Source organism: Melanotaenia boesemani, chromosome 6, assembly GCF_017639745.1.
Source record: "Melanotaenia boesemani isolate fMelBoe1 chromosome 6, fMelBoe1.pri, whole genome shotgun sequence".
NCBI lineage: Eukaryota > Metazoa > Chordata > Actinopteri > Atheriniformes > Melanotaeniidae > Melanotaenia > Melanotaenia boesemani.
In genome coordinates, this window is record NC_055687.1 from 3,718,074 (window position 1) to 3,735,938 (window position 17,865).

The 17,865-nt window shown below is 42.2% G+C and overlaps 2 protein-coding genes across 1 annotated transcript in view; one reads left to right on the top strand and one right to left on the bottom strand.

Moving 5' to 3' along the window:
* Positions 1 to 17,865, top strand: part of LOC121641647 (gastrula zinc finger protein XlCGF8.2DB-like) — a 399,458-nt gene that overhangs the window by 171,850 nt on the left and 209,743 nt on the right.
* Positions 11,587 to 17,865, bottom strand: part of LOC121641689 (E3 SUMO-protein ligase ZBED1-like) — a 631,274-nt gene continuing 624,995 nt past the window's right edge. The window contains exons 3-4 of the mRNA XM_041987976.1: positions 12,292 to 12,687; positions 11,587 to 12,103 (exon numbers count right to left, since the gene is read on the bottom strand). Coding sequence (XP_041843910.1) covers positions 11,669 to 12,103; positions 12,292 to 12,618 — 762 coding nt within the window. The 5' untranslated portion in view covers positions 12,619 to 12,687 and the 3' untranslated portion in view covers positions 11,587 to 11,668. The remainder of the gene's footprint in view (positions 12,104 to 12,291; positions 12,688 to 17,865) is intronic.

The following is a 17,865-nucleotide window of genomic DNA, read 5'->3' on the forward strand; positions in this document are numbered from 1 at the left end:
TAAGATTCTGGTTTAAACCTCATACTTGCATTTTACAATGTTTGATTCATGTTCTTCCCATTCAACCTTTTGTAAATATCCCTCTGACATTATGCATATTTAGACTGGTTTAATAAATATTCATATTTATTTTAACTGGTCGTGGTATTGTGATTTTTCCCTTAGAATCATGTTATCGGTCCCTTTGAATTTAGAACCCACGTCATTAGTTTCTTAGTACTGATTTAATTTACTTGAATTTATTCGATTAATCTAGTACTATGGTGCTTGCTCTATATCGAGCTATGGTTCATCTAGACTCTAGGTGATTTAGCCATTTTCTAGTCTGTTATGAAATAGTGATGAAAATTAAAAAAAAAAATTTTTTTTATTTTTTTTATTTTTTGTAGCTTTTAAGCTAATATGTGGTGGGTTTGTCTTTCCAGAGAAATTTAGTGATGTATGAGCCCAATGACTCAAACCAGGTGGAGGAAGGTTTAATGGGAATAAATGAAAATAGATTATTGACTTTAGGTACAATCATCATTTGTATGGTGGCAACCCTTCCCATGAGTGACATGAGTAAGGATCTCCAATGTGTGGGATCATCCTCAACTGTTCTAAGCAGATGGACGTAATTTAGCTTCGTCTGTTCTGACAACCTGGGGGGGAATGTTTATTCCCCCAGGTAGATATTTCCTTGCTGCAAATACAACCAGGAAAGATCTAATACAGCGAGTATTTCCGATGCTAGTATTGGTATTGGTCCATCCCTAATACATATGTACATACATACATACATACATAAAAACATGGAGATACATTAATATGTATACATACTTACATGAAAATACTTATGTATATGTATACACACACACACACACGAAGCACGTACATCAATACGTGCATGTATTTACATACATGCATACATGTATATACATGCAGCTGTTCTTATTGTTTCTTAAGGTTATTTAATCTTCATTTTAATTCCAGTGTTTTCCTCATGGGGATCCTCCACCCCGGGGATTTTGCCTGCTCCGTCTGGGGGTTGTTGCCGCGGTGATCACCCTTGTCTGGGTGGCTGGGGCCCTGCACTGCACCCTTATGACGGTAGTTTGGGTCCCGGTCTGCCCTGATGGGGGTGGTTGCCCCGGTAGGACATGGGTGGACTTGCTCCTGGTGTGGATGGATCCCCATGATATTGTTTCCTCACAGCAGCATCAGGCCAGATGTTTATTACTTTTAGTATTTTATACCTACATTCAGTTTGGAGACAGAACTTAGTCATGTTTGTACAGAATGGGGCGGTCTGCTCGATGTATGTGTGTGTATGCATGTGTGTGCATATGACTGTGAAAGATTTTAATGCGTGTTTATTTATTGTTATGTAATTCTACTTTGATGTATGTAAAGGCTTGTTTTGTTTTTATTATGCTTCAGCAGAAATATGCATGAATGTTTATCATGTAAAGCATTTTGTGTTGCCTTCGGCACGAAAAGCGCTTTATAAAGTTTGATTTGATTCAAATTTTTAACCCAACAAGAAATCCTGTTCTAACTCATGTTGTGTATATATGCTTTATGTTTAATTTCTGTTTTCTACTCCATTCTGTTCTGTTCTACAGTCAGGCGCTTTTTCCAAAGCGACTTCGAGACGAGAGTAAGAACACCAGCAGAAACCAACCAGAAGGGACGTCATCATTAAGTGGTACTCAGACTGCTGGGAGTCCAGGTGGACGCAGGTGCTGTCATGTAGCGCTAGAGGAGGACTTTCTTTTTTTAACCACACAACATCATCTTAAGCATAAGTGCACGCATCTTCTTCAGTACTGAGCTGAACCAAAGAGCTGGACAAATCTTTTTAACTCATTCCGATGAGTAAAAGAGTTAAGCTAAGTGTGGAAATGCTCCTTAAACAACTGAGTCTTTAGCTTGCTTTTAAAAGTGGATAAGGACTCTGCGGATCGGACGGAGTTTGGTAGATGGTTCCACCACCGGGGAACCACAGAGGAGAAGAGTCTAGCTACTGATGTGGCGCCACCTTGTGGTGGGAGCACTAGGCGTCTTTCACTGGCAGAGCGTAACTGTGGAGAGGGAGTGTAGCTCTGGATTAAGGAGTGGAGGTAGACCGGAGCCGTTTGGGTTATTGTTTTGTAAGCCAGAAGCAGAGCTTTGAATCTGATGCGCTGCAACTGGAATCCAGTGGAGAGCGATTAGCAGCGGAGTGACATGAGCTCTTTTGGGCTGGTTGAAGACCAGACGTGCTGCTGCGTTCTGGATCATCTGCAGAGGTTTAACTGAGCATGCAGGCAGGCCAGCCAGTAAGGAGTTGCAGTAGTCAATGTGTGAAATGACCAGAGCCTGGACCAGGAGCTGGGCCGTGTGTTCAGTCAGGTAGGGTCTGATCCTCCTGATATTGTAGAGAGAAAATCGGCAAGATCGAGCAACCGAGGCAACGTGGTCCTTAAAGGTCAGCTGGTTGTCTACCATGACACCAAGATTCCTGGTAGAAGACGTAGGCACAAGCGTGATGGAGTCAAGCTGCACGCTTATCTGTGGCTGTAAGGAAGGATTGGCTGGACAGACAATAAGCTCGGTCTTGGACAGATTTAGGTTAAAGTGGCGATCCTTCATCCATGTGGAGATATCAACAAGGCATGTTGATGTTTGCATTGAGATGCATTGAGATGTTTGTTGCTATGTTTGATTACTGGAAATTCTATCAAAACAACACATCTATTGTATCTGTCTGACATATATTGTATGTCAACTCATTAATTTTCTATTATGTTTAGTCCATTTCAGGATCACGGGTGGCTGGACTCTATATTCCAGCAATTTGCATATGAGAGGCAGGGTATACTCAGGTTTACTCTATTTTCATTTATTTTTTCCTGTATTTCTGTTTCAGAAGGGTCAGATCGTTGGCATCAAGCAGAGAAGGAAAAGCAGAAACTATTAGAACTGGGTTCAGAACTGTCCAAAGCACTATTATAACTGGAAGGATGGTGGGGAACCATCATCTTCCAGGAAGAAATGTGGTCAGAAAAACATCCAGAATGATGGTGATCAGTGATCAGTAAAAGGTTTGGTGGAACCAGATGGAAGAAAAACAGCAGTAGAACTCAGGACCATGTTTAGTAGTGAAAGTTAGAACTTTTCCACATGAACAATGTGAAGAAACTCAAGGGACTGAACAGCTGTGTAGTCAGAAGAAAACCACTAATCAGTGAGGATAATTGGAGAAAAAGGCTTCAGGTTGCTAGGGAGCATAAAGACTGGACTCTGGAGCCATGGAAGAAGGTCATGTGGTCTGATGAGTCCAGATCTACCGTGGTCCAGAGTGATGGAGCATCAGGGTAAGAAGAGAGGAGGATGAAGGGAAGCAGCATCATGTCTAGTGCTGCTGTACAAGCCTGTGGGGGCAGTCTATGTTCTGGTGTTGCTGCAGTGGGTCAGGTCTAAGCTCAGATCATCTCCACCTGCTTTCTACAACATGACGATGAGTTCACTGGACTCCAACGGCCTCCACAGCCACCAGATCTCAGTCCAGTAGAGCAGCTTTGGGATGTGGTGGAACGGGAGATTCTCATCATGGATGCAGCCGACAAACCTGCAGCAACTGTGTGATGCTGTCATGTCAATATGGAGAAAACCTCTGAGGAAGGTTTCCACCACCTGCTTCATCTATCACACCAGGATTAAAAAGGTCCGACCCGGTACTAGAAGGTGGACCTGATGGAGAGGACGACCCGGTACTAGAAGGTGGACCTGATGAAGAGGACGACCCGGTACTATCTGGTGGACCTGATGAAGAGGATGACCCGGTACTAGAAGGTGGACCTGATGAAGAGGACGACCCGGTACTAGAAGGTGGACCTGATGAAGAGGACGACACTTAGTTTCAGCATAGAAGGTTTTATTTTTTTGTATAATCAATGTGAATATTTGTTGTTTTTCTTTCCTTCTGCCACCACCAAAAGGCTGCTTTGCTTTGGATAATTAAAATTAAGGTACAGTAAATTCACACATTCAGATAGCTATCAGAAATGTGTTTTTTTAATAAAAGTGTTCAAGACTTTGCTTGTGTTCTAAGATGTACACGCAGAAAAATGTACACTATCGCCCCCCTGTGGTCACAGATTCTTTTTTTTTTTTTTTTTTAACCTGTCTTGTCCAGCATCGTTGCAAACAGAATGATTGTCTGGCTGCTGTCTGGTGCTGGGCAATTTTACTCTATCAAGCAGGGATTTATACTACATGTATAAAGTCCCTCTTGATGACATGAAACACTTTATTAAATCAGACTCTTAATGCTGGACTCGACCGGAGGGGACAGAGAGAGAGAGAGATAGAAAAGAAAGTAGAGAGAAGAGGGAGGGGAGAGAGAGGGACAGAAAGGGTGTGGGGAGTGCGGGTGGGGACTTAAAACATTATACAGAAAACCATGTAATCCATACTACTTGCAACATATATAGCTAAGATCATCCTGGCCAGTAGGTCATTACACAACTAGTTGATAATAGTAACAATAATAATAATCACAATAATAGTAATAATAATAATAGTAGTAGTAATAATAATAAGAGTAGGAGTAATAATAATAATAATAAGAACAGAAATAATAAAAAAAAAGAAAAAAAATATGATAATAGATATAAGTGAAACTGCTGTATTCAAGAACACGCGCAGAGAAACCTGTGTGGATATGCTGGAGAACTCGGCCACATGGCGACGCAAAGACTGTGTGGAGACGTTCAGGAAGGAGTGACCATGCAGAGTGATCATGCAGATGCCACCTCACTTGAACAGAGGCCAGAGTCAGGCCAGCGGTCCCGAGACCCAGGCCACCAGCCCCCCCGTAGGCTACAGATCCCGACCGGTCCACAGAGACGACCATTCGCCCGCCCAGGAAGGCAGCAGCAGGAGACCCCAGCAAGAGCCGCCCCGCGGACACAGGGCACCGGCCCCGGCAGGCCGAGGCCAGCAGTCCCCGACCCCCCCGGGCACCGGCCGCCCGGGACAGACGGGGCAGAGGGCCCGGGCCCAGGAGCGCAGGGACACCCCCCACCCCCACAGGCCAAGGGCCAGCACGCCACCCGGGGGGACCCGGCCCGCCCAGACGGCGACCGCCAGAGGCCAGCCCCACACCCCAGCGCCCAGCCGCACACCCCGAGAACCAGTCCTGCCCCCCCCCCCCCCAGACCAACACACACAAACACACACACTCTCCTTCCACTCCTCCATTCATCCTCCCACACATACACCATCCAACCCTTACATACTCTGTCCTCCCACACACACACACCATCCTTCCACCATCCATCCTTCCACACACACACCATCCTTCCACCATCCATCCTCCCACACCTACCCCATCCTCCCACACACACATCATCCCTCCACCACTCATCCTCCCACATATACACCATCCTCCACCTTCACACCTCCCACACACACACACACACACACCATCCTTCCACTACCCATCCTCCCACACATACATCATTCTCCTACACATACACCGTCCTCCCTCTCCTACACCAAACATCCACCTTCACGTACCCCATCCTCCCACACACACACACACCACCCCTCCATCACCCACTCTCCCAAACATACACCACTCCCCCACACACACACCATCCTCCCTCCCATACACCATCCATCCTCCTGCACACACACCATTCTTCCACCATCCATCCTCCCACACACTCCCCATCCCTGCACCATACATTCTCCCACACATACCCCATCCTCCCCCACATACATCATCCCTCCACCATTCATCCTCCCACACCCACACCACCCCCCCTCCCACACACCACACATCCACCTCCACACACCCCACCCTCCCACACACACACACCATCCCTCCACCACCCATCCCCCCACACACACACCACTCTCCCACCCACACACCACCCCCCCCCCCCCCCCCCCCCACACACACACACAAACACCATCCCCCCACCACCATCCTCCCGCCACCCCACGCCGCGGGGGGACAGCCCCAGCCAGGAGGGGAGGAGACACGAGCCAGGCCCCCACCCCCCCCACCCCGCCCCAGTCCCCCACTCCCCACCCCCAAAACAGCACCTTCCCCCCAGGGCCAGCAGCCAAACCCCCCGGGACAGCCCGCCCACGCCCCGGGCCAACGCGACAGGCCACCCGGCCCGCCCCGCCCCCGGGCCATCCATGGAGACAGGGGCGCTTGAAGACCCCATCGCCCCTCCCTCCCCCACTAGTGAGGGAATATATTATGTGCTGTTTGCAATTAAAAAAAGAGGGTTAAAATTGGGGGGCAGTAACTGCATTGAGGAGGGGGTGGGGCCACCTGAGCAGTCCCACCCACCTGACCTTGCATGTTCCACCCCCCAAAACGTGTTTGTATGTTGCAAATGTTATTTGTGCTCAGTGACTAAGTGGAATTAAAAGCTGGGAGGCATGCTGCCGCTCGGCGAAGCAACGGGGCCACTATGATGACCCCCCTGCCCCGCCCAGCGCAACAAGCACACCCCCCACGGCCCTACCTGTGTATGTAGTGAAGAGTGGGGAGGGGAGGGGTCAGGAGATGTAGGTCCAGAGGGGGGTAAGCCTCCCCCCTGGAAGACGACCCGCCAGTGGCTTAGGGCGCCCCCGTCCCCCGCCGGCCCCGAAGGGCGTCACAGGCCCAGAGCAGGCACCCCAACCCAGGCATGCCACGAACCCCCCCAGGGGCCAGCCACCAGCCCAAGGGGCCACTTTCCTCTTTCTGAGTGGGAGGGGGGCGAGGCGAAGGAAGGGAACCCCAGGCCCCCGCCCCCAACACCCAGCCAGGGCGCCCCCCAGAGGACACGTCCTAACCCCCTGCAAACGCACACACTCCTTTTTTTTTTTTTTTTTTTTTTTTTTTTTTTTTTCCCCCCAGCCACTCACACACACTCTCACACACCTCTATATACCAACACCTCAATACGTGCACATACCTCCACACACACACGTCACGCACATACCTATAAACACACACACCGGTGCCCACATACACACACACTCTCATACCCCTCCATACACATACACCCCTACACACACACTCACATACATACCTGCATATACACACAAGCACCTCCATACATACTCACGCCTCCACCCACTCCTTCACTCCTCCACACACACCTCGACCTCCACGTGCACACACTCATATATACATACCTTCACACACACCCACATCCCACATAGACATAGCTATCAGAAATGTGTTTTTTTAATAAAAGTGTTCAAGACTTTGCTTGTGTTCTAAGATGTACATGCAGAAAAATGTACACTATCGCCCCCCCTGTGGTCACAGATTCTGATGAATCAGCGATTTTGGTGAAACACCTATCGTTGTAAAAGTGTTTTGGTAAACTTGTAAAAGTGTTGCAGTCGATGTAAAGTTGCTTTGTTGGTGGTAGAAGTTTTTCAGCAATGTGTTCAGAACTTTGTAAAATGTTATGCACATGTAAGTTTGCATCAGTGATTGTAAAAGTGTTTTGGCATTGTACTTTTGTTTTGTAAATGTAAATATGGTTTCTATGATGTAAATGTGCATTGTTAATATGTAAAACTGTTGCAGTCGATGTAAATGTGTATTGCAAAAATGTAAAAGTGTTTCACTCGATGTAATATTGTTTTGCACTTCCTGACCACCGTACAAATGGCTGAAATGCATTAAATACCAAATTCAGCTCACATTCTTGGTTAAAACAATTATTTATATTTTATTAAAGATAAAGCAACTGAAAACTTATTAGAAACCGGATGTTTGTTCAGTGTGAAAACAGTTTCACATCCAAGTTATTTAAGATTTTTAGACAGCAAGCAAACTAAAATGACATTAATCTAACATAAACGATGGGAATGCCTAAAAAGAGCCTTTACGAGACAAATGTAAACTGAATTATTGCTTGTGTAACTGTGGTTATTGCTCGGGTATTTTTGGTTCCTACCCACCCTTGTTTCAGGAGGGAAGATAGAAAACAACGGAATTATTCTCTGAGAAAGTTTCAGAGAGAGCGCGAGTCATTAAGCTGTTCCAGTCATAGATAATATAATAAAGGTCTTTATAATATTTATATATCTATGAAGAAGACTACTACTACTTTCGGTTAAGATCGAGGTGCAGCACGAGACAAGGTATTTCTGCAACATTGTGTGATGAGAAGTTGAAACTCCGACGTATCTGGATACTACTGTTGGTTTCTGTCCTCTGCTGACTCCAGCTCGCTGGGGAGAAACGACGGGAAGGAAGAAGGATCGGACAAAGACTCGTTTATCGAGGGGACCCTCGTGGGGAAGGAAGGTGAGAATTTACATACATTGTTGTGTTTAATTTAATCGGTAAACGGTCATATTACCGGGAATTGTGTGGTTGTGATGTTTGGTGCTTAGTGAGGTTAAAGTTGTTGGTGCAACGAAGTTGTGGCTCTGTGGGGTTAATCAGGCCCGTCGTCACGTCGCCTTAAGAATAAAGACGACTTTATACTCGCGTGTATGGCAAGCTAAAAGGGGTAAACCAGTCTATTGGTGCTTCTCTAATCAAACGCCGTTAAAAACACCGTTTTATGTGGCCCAAACAACGTAAAATACACGAGGCTGAAGTTAGCTTCCGATTCCACTGAATTTAGAGCAATCTAGACCACATTAGACAGCTCTTCATAAAAACTACAGCAGTTAGACTTCAAACGTGGACTGAAATATCCTAAACAACAGCTAGATAAATTAAAACATAGTTTATGAAACCTTTATTTTATTTGTGAAAATGGAAATAATTCTCGTTAAGAAGAAAAACTACAACACTTAGTCTTTAAATCTTTTCGTTGTAAGCCGTGTGTAGATCCCTTAAAATGCAATATTTTGTGTTTCAGCTTTTCTGATCTTTTGTGGATGAACCTGAAATTGTTAAAATTGTGGGGAAAGGGTCAATAATGGATGGTATAATCCATATAATGGTATATAACAATGGTGGTGTATAACAAAAATACATTCTTATGCCTTCAAACAGGAAAATGAAATGTAATCATGTAAATCATGTAAATTGTATAAACTTTATTTGTGTAAAGTTCGTATTGGATATGCTGAGGAACAGAAACGCGTAATGAACCCAGTTTGTACTGGATCACCAGTCAGACGAGGCCCAGCTCGCCACGTCCTCACCCGGGATTTCTGTCCTGGATTTGATCAGGAAATCCTCAAATTCTGCGATTTTTGTGTAGAGTCATACTGAAAATGCATTTTTAACACAGATCAGTGGAAAATATTAGTATTTATTTTATGTAGTTTTTCTTTTTTATCATGACGCCTCTCCTGACCGACGTCACTGCTGTCAGTTGTTGATTCACCGTCCTCATTTATTTCTGTCTCCTCTTGTTATAAATCTGTTTACATAAAGCAGCTGATTTGTCTCTGTATGTACTGGCCCTGTTCAGTTTATTAATAACCCAATAATCAATATGCATCATCTTTGTGATTATCGTGTGTGTGTGTGTGTGTGTGTGTGTGTGTGTGTGTGGGGCAATCTTACCAGCAAAGCGAACCAGCAGCAGGTGGAAATAAAGAACCAGAACATGTCTCAGAGTTGGAGGTATCTTTGAAGAAATGTTTGTTCTGTTGAACTGTAGATACCAAGACAACGTCAGAGACCACTGCTACTGGTGGTCCTCCCCCTGAAAACCCGTGGGTCTGGTGGTCTGAATGTCCTTTGAATGAAGCGTGCGCCCTCTGCAGGGACATTAATAAAAGGCCAAGTCATGGTAACCAAAGAGGAACTCTGTCTTTCTCCGTCCATCTCTTTAGACCAGCTTTCTCTTTCTCTCTTTAGACGCCCTCGGCCTGTATGGACGGGGCTCAGCTGATCCCAGTTTTACTGTTAGCCAACCAGAGGCAGTGGAGGTCGGGGTTCCTGAACCTGGGTAGGGAGGTTAATAAGGTATTAATTATTTTTAATATATACCATGTTCTTTTTAATTTAATTTCATGTTCAGTACGTATATAGTTGTGTTTCTTTAGTTAAACTGGCACTGATAGATTTATTGATTATTCAAGACAAAGTAGTGATATGATAAGGGTTTTTTTTTTTTTATATTTTATTTTTTATTGTTTTCGTACATACAAACAACACCAGTATATATCAGTAAACAAACAGAAACAATCAGAACAGACACAGACTGTTAAGAGAAACCATCAATAAATAACAGTGTGGACTAAGAATAGCTTGGCATTTGTAGATTTTTACATAGGGTGAAGTGAATTTTTATTTTGGTATTGTTATGAAATGTATCCCTTTGTTAAGATTAGATAGTAGGTTTACTTATATCAGCCTCAGAGGATAGCTACATTTCCCGTTCCATTACCTACACAAACAAAAAACACATACAGTATCAACACCTACATCAGTGTGATATGCAACACACAGCTTGGTTTATAGTCGTATCATTGTATGTATATTTCATTTTCATTATGAGGGTGTGCAAGTCTTCCATTTCTTCCAGTAGTCATTGAATTTATCTATGTTCAGGTTCAGGGAGAAGGTTATTCTTTCCATGTTATATACCTCGTTTACAATTCCAATCCACTGGGTTTTAGTTGGAAGATCTTTAGACAGCCAATGTCTTGTTATTGCCTTTTTGCTGGCGACCAACAATATGTTGATCAGTAGGGATGTGAATCTAACAACAACTCAAGATTCAATTCGATTCCGATTTTTGGGGTGACGATTCGATTCAGAATCGATTCTCGATTCAAACCGATTTTTGATTCATAACCATTACAAAAGGTGCCAATTTCACAAGTAACTACATTCTCCTATAAGCTAGGAAAAACTCTTCTATAAGAAAGAAAGTAATTATATTACTAGATAGCTGCTTTTGTTTAAGAAATTGCAACTTTACAAGCTTAATCAAGTGATTCTTAAATGTAAACACACAGAGGCAATCTGTTAACAGAAGGTATTTATTTTTCAAGATGGTTGCAAAGTTTACCTTTGAGTACTCAACCAGTAAATTAAACAAATAAAAAAATGACTGTCTCAGATTTCTGATAACAAAAGGAAAATGTGAGCTCTCATTTATTAATACCTAAAAATAACTTTAACTTTAACCGCTTCTGTTCACATAAACATTAGCATCCGCTGTTTCTGTTGTAAATACTTGGGAACATCTCAAATTTAATTTTACATTTAAAGTACTCACTTATTAGCAGATTCAAATAGAAACAAAGTAAATCTCAATATGAGACTACAAATGTAAACACAACACTAATTTTGGAAACAAAAATAAAACATTTGAGTGCATCTCAGATGTGTAACTAAAACATTTGAGTTCTCATTTGACAACAGTTTCAAAATTAAATATCTGTGTTCAGCTGAAATTTCTGCCAATAACATATTTGAGCTCCCACTCTTTAACTTTTAACATAAATATCTATGCGTATCTCAACTTTTTAGTAGAACATTCTAGTTGTTTTAGTCTGAAGTTCCTGCTTAACTATAGTGTCAAAAGTATAACATTTTAAAAACTCCATTTTCATCAACTCTGATCAGAACATGTTACAACTTCTGCCTAATTTAACTCTTATGAGACCGAGGCAATGGTCACGCTAAAACTCCTGTTCAGTACATGTTTTACACTGTAACACTATAGTGATTAACAGAATGCTCACTGGATATGAGGGATTACGGTCCACAATTAGCAATGTCCAAGTTTTTTTGAAGAAAGAGTAGTTGGTCAACATGGTGTGGGGTTAGATTGCTCCTTTGTGCAGTCACTATATCCCCTGCAGTAGAGAATACTCTCTCTGCTGCAACACTAGTGCCAGGTATGCATAAGTACCGTTTGGCCAATTTAGCCAGGAGAGGGAAAGATGCCTCATGTAAACTCCACCAATGAAGGGGGTCCTCTGAGAGAGACAGTGGGGGGGCCTCCAGATATTTCTTCAGCTCCTCTTCAGCTTTGCTGCTGGCGGATTTGGGGACAACTTTCACCTCAGTAAATGTTCTTCCAAGTAAGTTAACAAGTGCTGATGCTCTTTTAGGGGCAGGAGGACTTTCTTCTTCCATAATATCTGTATTTTCAGCCCCAACCTCAGCCTCAGCTTGCACCACCTCTTTCTGCAGAAAAGCCAAAACAAAAGACTCATTAAATTTCCTGTTACAAGTCCTTCAACATCAGTTGAATTTAAATACATATGCCTGTAAATTGTTAAATATTTAAACACGTAGTCATTAATCTAAATTACTGAAATGTACACATGTATTTACTCTACACATTTTAAAAAATATAATATAAATAAAATTACTTCAAGAGCTGCAGCCTCCACAATCACTTTGGCATGGACGTCCAGTTGCTCCTCTTTGGTGAGGAAAGGAAGGGCTTTGAACCTGGGATCCAGCGTGGAGGCAGTCAGAAGAATGTTCTTCATCTGCACACTTGTGTATCTCTTTGAGAGATCTTCATGAATGGTCATTTTTATTTCCTGCACAAGTGGTGCGTCATCCTCAGCAAAGTCTGGTGTGGTGTCATGAAGCAGCTGAGCATGTAATGGAGCAATGACTGATAGTGTGGGCATAGAGTCCTCTGACATGATTTTTGTTGCATCCCTTAACGGTTTCAGTGCTTTGGCCATTTCCTCAGCATTGGAGATATCAGTTTCACTGAGTGTGCAGATGTCACCTGAACTTCCACCTTTTCTCACCTGAGGAGAGAGGAGAGCAGCACAGATTGCAGGCTGCTGCTCTAAAAACCTTTCAACCATCTCAAAAGCGCTGTTCCATCTTGTTCCTACGTCGGTTTTTAGCTTGTGTGCTGGTAACTGCAGAAGTTTCTGTTTCTCCTGCAGTGCGTGGCTTGCGATGGGGCTTCGGTGGAAAAACCCAGTAATTCGCCTTATTCTCCCAAGGAGTCGTGACACAGGGTTAAGCTTCAATGCCCGCTGACCAGCCAGGTTTAATGTGTGTGCAAAACACGAGATATGCGTCAAGTTATCAAGATGCACCGCAGCCAGCATATTTGCAGCATTATCTGTAACTATAACCATATCCGCAATTGTTAGTTTCCATTCATTTGCCACCGTGTGGAACATCAAATTCATGTTCATGGCTGTGTGGCTTTCGTGCATCACCCGTGTTTGTAAAACACGCGACTCGATCTGCCAGGTGTCGGTGATGTAGTGAGCAGTGAATGTGACAAAGGAGTGGGTTGCTCTGGAAGTCCACGCATCACAGGTAAGCGCTACTCTCTGGGCTTTGGCCAAGGCTGCCTCTACATTTACTTTAGTCTCTTCGTAAAGTTGTGGTATGGCTTTCTCTGTAAAAAAACTGCCGTGATGGTATGACATACTTTGGCTCGATCGTATGCACCATGAATCTAAACCCTTCATTCTCCACAACGCTGTAGGGCCGAAGATCTTTTGAGATGAAACATGCAATAGATTTACTTATCCGCTTTGCTCGTTCAGAGTTGGTTGGGAGTTTAGTGAAGTGATGGAGTGTGCGTTGGTCAGGAGTTGGTCGTGCCTGCTGCTCCGTTTCTTTTAGCTCCGGGTGATGGCGTAAGATGTGGGCTCGGGGATTTGAAGTGTTCCCGAAATACTTGACTTTCATTTTGCAGATTTTGCACACCGCATATGTCATGTCAAGCTCCTTCTTAGCCGGAAAAGTGTAAAATCCGAAGTGCACCCAAACATTTGCCTTCAGCGAAGACGGTGCTGGCTGTATTTCTTTTTCCTCATCCATGTCAAAGCTAGGCTAAAAGCTAGTTCTGGAGGACCCGCCACTCGCCGAAACAATTCACGACGGAGGCCATGTCTGGACATATGGTACCCGCTGAAAGTAAGGTTGGAAATGTTCGGAAAAAAACGCGTTTTTAAACATCGATTCTTGAAAATTAGGATCGATTCAGAATGTTAATAAATAAGAATTGCGATTCAGACGTGAATCGATTTTTTCCAGCACCCCTATTGATCAGGTATCTGTCACTAGATTTAGTACAGGATGAGGTGTCTCCAAGGTATACTGTGTGAAAGTCATGTTTGATCTTGTAACCCATTACTGAGTTGATGTCCTCTACCACTCCTAACCAGTATGGTTTAATAGCTGGGCAGTCCCAAAATATGTGAAAATGATTTGCTAGTGTTTCTCCACATTCTCTCCAGCATCGTCCCTCCCTCAGCCTGGCTGTCTGGAGTTGTTTTATTTTTGGTGTAATGAAAAATCTAATTACATTTTTCCACATAAATTCCCTCCATAGACCTGAGCTTGTGGTATTTAGTAAAGTTTTCAATATCTTCATCCAGCCTTCTTCTGAAATTGTTATTTTGGCTTCTTTCTCCCATTTAGATTTAACATAAGTTGTGGAGTTCTTGTTATAGGACTGTAGGCATCGGTAAAATCTAGCGACCAGTTTTCTGTTAATATTTGACTTGTATGCATCTATCAGTATGTTAACTAGACCTGAGTAACCGGTTCCTATTTTTATTGCACAATTAAAGTGGGCTCTGACCTGAAGATACCTGAAGAAATCCTGTTTTTCTAGATCATATTTGTCTTTCAGTGTTTGAAAACTATTCAGTTCTTCTACACTAGAAATCAGACAATATGTAGTTATACCTCTAAAGGTCCAAAACTTAAATCGTTCATCAATCTGTGATGGTTTAAAATCACTATCATATGGTATCCATCTGAGCAATTTGATTTGGTTTTCCAGTTTTACGACATTCTTCAAACCAGATGTTAAAGGATGTTTTTGTCAAGCTGTTTAAGTGCTCTTTTTGTTGTGAGTACATATTCTTATCTCCTATTAATGTCTGTAGGGGTATGTTTAACTGGGATATTTCTAAGTTCTTCCATTTGGCACTGTAATATGGGTCGCACCAATATATTAGGTATCTTAGTTGTGCTGCCTTGTAATAATTCTCCATATTTGGTAAGGAGAGCCCTCCTTCTTCTTTAGGTAGTTGTAAGGTTTTATATCTAACCCTGGGTTTTGGACCTTTCCAAATAAATCCTGAAAACATCCTCCTCCATTCTGTAAATTGTTGTATGGGTATTGCTGAGGGTATAGACTGAAAGAGAAAAAGAAGTCGTGGTAGGATATTCATCTTAATTATGTCTATACGATTATGTAGGTTAAATGGCAACAAAGTCCATCTACTTAAGTCCTCCTTTATTCCTTTGGTTATTGGCAGGTAATTTAGAGTGTAGATATTAGACAGATCTTTTGGAATTTTAACACCCAGGTATTTAATAGTGCTATTGTCCCATCTTAAGTTAGAAAGGTTTGTAATGTGGCATGAAGGTGTATAATTGTATGAAATGAGTTGTGTTTTATCAATGTTTAGTTTATAGCCAGAGTATTGACCAAATGTTGTCAGACGGGACAATAATTTATTTAGGCTGAAGTCAGGCTGGAAAAGAGTAATCAATATGTCATCCGCGTAAAGGCATATTTTATATTCTGTTCCTCTTATCCAAATTCCTTTTATATCATTATCCTCCCTCAGTGATTGGGCAAGCGGTTCAATAAATAAGGCAAACAAGGTTGGACTTAGTGGGCATCCTTGTCTACAACCCCTCTCTAGTGTTACTGAGTTAGATAGGCTGCCGTTTACTTTTATTCGGGCTGTTGGTGCATAATATAAGTTTTTTAGAACCTGAATTATAGAGCTATTAAAACCAAATCGTTGTAATACTAAGTATAAATATTCCCATCTGACAGAATCAAATGCTTTTTCTGCATCAAGACTAAGAACAATGGCTTCATCTTCAGTCCTGGACATGTAATCCATTACATGTAAGGTTCGCTTTATATTATCTTGTGTTTGTCTGTTTTTGAGAAACCCGGTTTGGTCTTCATCTATGAGTTCTGGGATTATGTTTTCCAATCTCTTTGCTAGTATAGATGTAAATAGTCTATAGTCTAAGTTTAGAATTGATATAGGTCTATAGGAACCGCATTCAGATTTATCTTTACCGGGCTTGGGAATTACAGAGATTATGGCTTGCCTCCAAGATATTGGAGTTTCACCACCTTTAAGTACATAGTTAAAGCATTCCAGTAGCAGAGGTGACACTGCATGCTTAAATTCTTTGTACCACTCTGCTGGGTAACCGTCTGTCCCTGGCATCTTATTTGTTTTTAATTTGGAAATTGCAGTATCCAGTTCTTGCTTTGTTATTTCGTGCATCAGCCTCTTGTTTTGTTCTGAACCAATGAACGGCAGGTCCAGTGAATTCAGAAAGTTCACAATGTCCAGGGTACCGGCACCATCTGGTTGTGTGTATAGAGTTTTATAATAATTCACAAAAGAGTTTTGTATTTCTTGTAATTTGTGACATGTTTCTCCAGTTTGTGCATCTTTAATTTTGTGAATGGATCTTTCATCCTGTTGTTTCTTAATCCTCCAAGATAATAGTTTCTTAGCTTTGGGACCATTATCATAATATCTTTGTTTAATAAATTTAGCTTTCATTTCTTCATGGGCATCATATATCTCATTTATTCTTTGCTTAGTTGTTTGTATCTGGTATAAGAGATGAGGGTCATCAGATTCCTGATGTTTAGTTTCTAGGTTTTTAAGTTTGCCTATTAGTTCTTGTAATTTCTGAAGTTTTTCTTTTTTTTTGGTAGAGGACCACGCAATGATTTTGCCCCTAATTACTGCCTTCGCTGCATCCCATAGAGTACTTGGGGACACCTCATTGTTATCATTGTATTCCAGATACACACCCATTTCCTTTTCAATGTATTTTATACACAACGGGTCATTCAACAGGCTTGTATTAAGCCTCCAGGTTGTGTTTTTGATTTCGGTGTCCAGATAGAGAGAGAGGTACACTCCGGCATGGTCTGAGATGTCTTTTACCCCTATTTCACATCCTTTAATTCTATGTCTGTCTCGGTTAAACATGAAAAAATAATCTATCCTTGAGTAAACCTTATGGGGATGAGAGTAAAATGTAAACTTTCTTTCTTTTGGGTGAAGCTCCCTCCAGATGTCCATCATACCTGATTCAAACAAAAGTTTTTTGACTGTAGTTGTCTCTGGGTTTATTCTTTTAGATGTATTGGTAGAGTCTAGGCAGGGGTTTAACTGAATATTCCAGTCCCCCCCACTGATAAAGATTTCTGAACTCTCTTCTGTAATTATATTGAATAATTTCTTAATGAACACTACATCATTATCTGGTGGTCTGTACACATTGAAAAGGGTCACAAGCTTGTGGTCAATATATCCTGTTACTAAAATATACCGACCCTCTTTATCAGTTATCTGTTAAACAAGTTGAAATGTTACTCTATATGAAATTAGTATTGCAACTCCCCTTGTTTTTCCATTTCTATAAGATGAGTAATAAGTGTTTTTAAAACCCAAAGCTTTTAATTTCTCATGTTCCTTATCGTCTAAGTGTGTCTCCTGCCAGAAAACGATATGATGTTTTTCTCTTTTCATCTTAGTAAGTAGTTTATTCCTTTTCATGGGATTTTGTAGACCGTTAACATTTAGGGTAATTACTTTGTATTCTTCCTTCACCATCTTATCCCTAGAATCTTATACATACATACATTAGGTTTCTCTCTAGGCCTGAACATGTAGACTGGGAACATCTGTGCAAAACCAAAAATCAAACCAACAGAAAAGACCTCCAACAGTGAAGTGTAAATATAACTTCTGAACAGGGAGGGGAATCCTTCTCCTGAAGGGCCCCTCCAGATGCTCACTAGCATCTTCATTTGTGTCTTATCAAAACACATAAATAATGGGTAAGAGCTAGTCCCTTCCCCCAGATAATGATCCTAAAATAGTGTAAATTATTATTAACTAAGGGCCCATTTTTCCCTGCAACTGCATAGAAATTGTTCATAATAGGGCAAA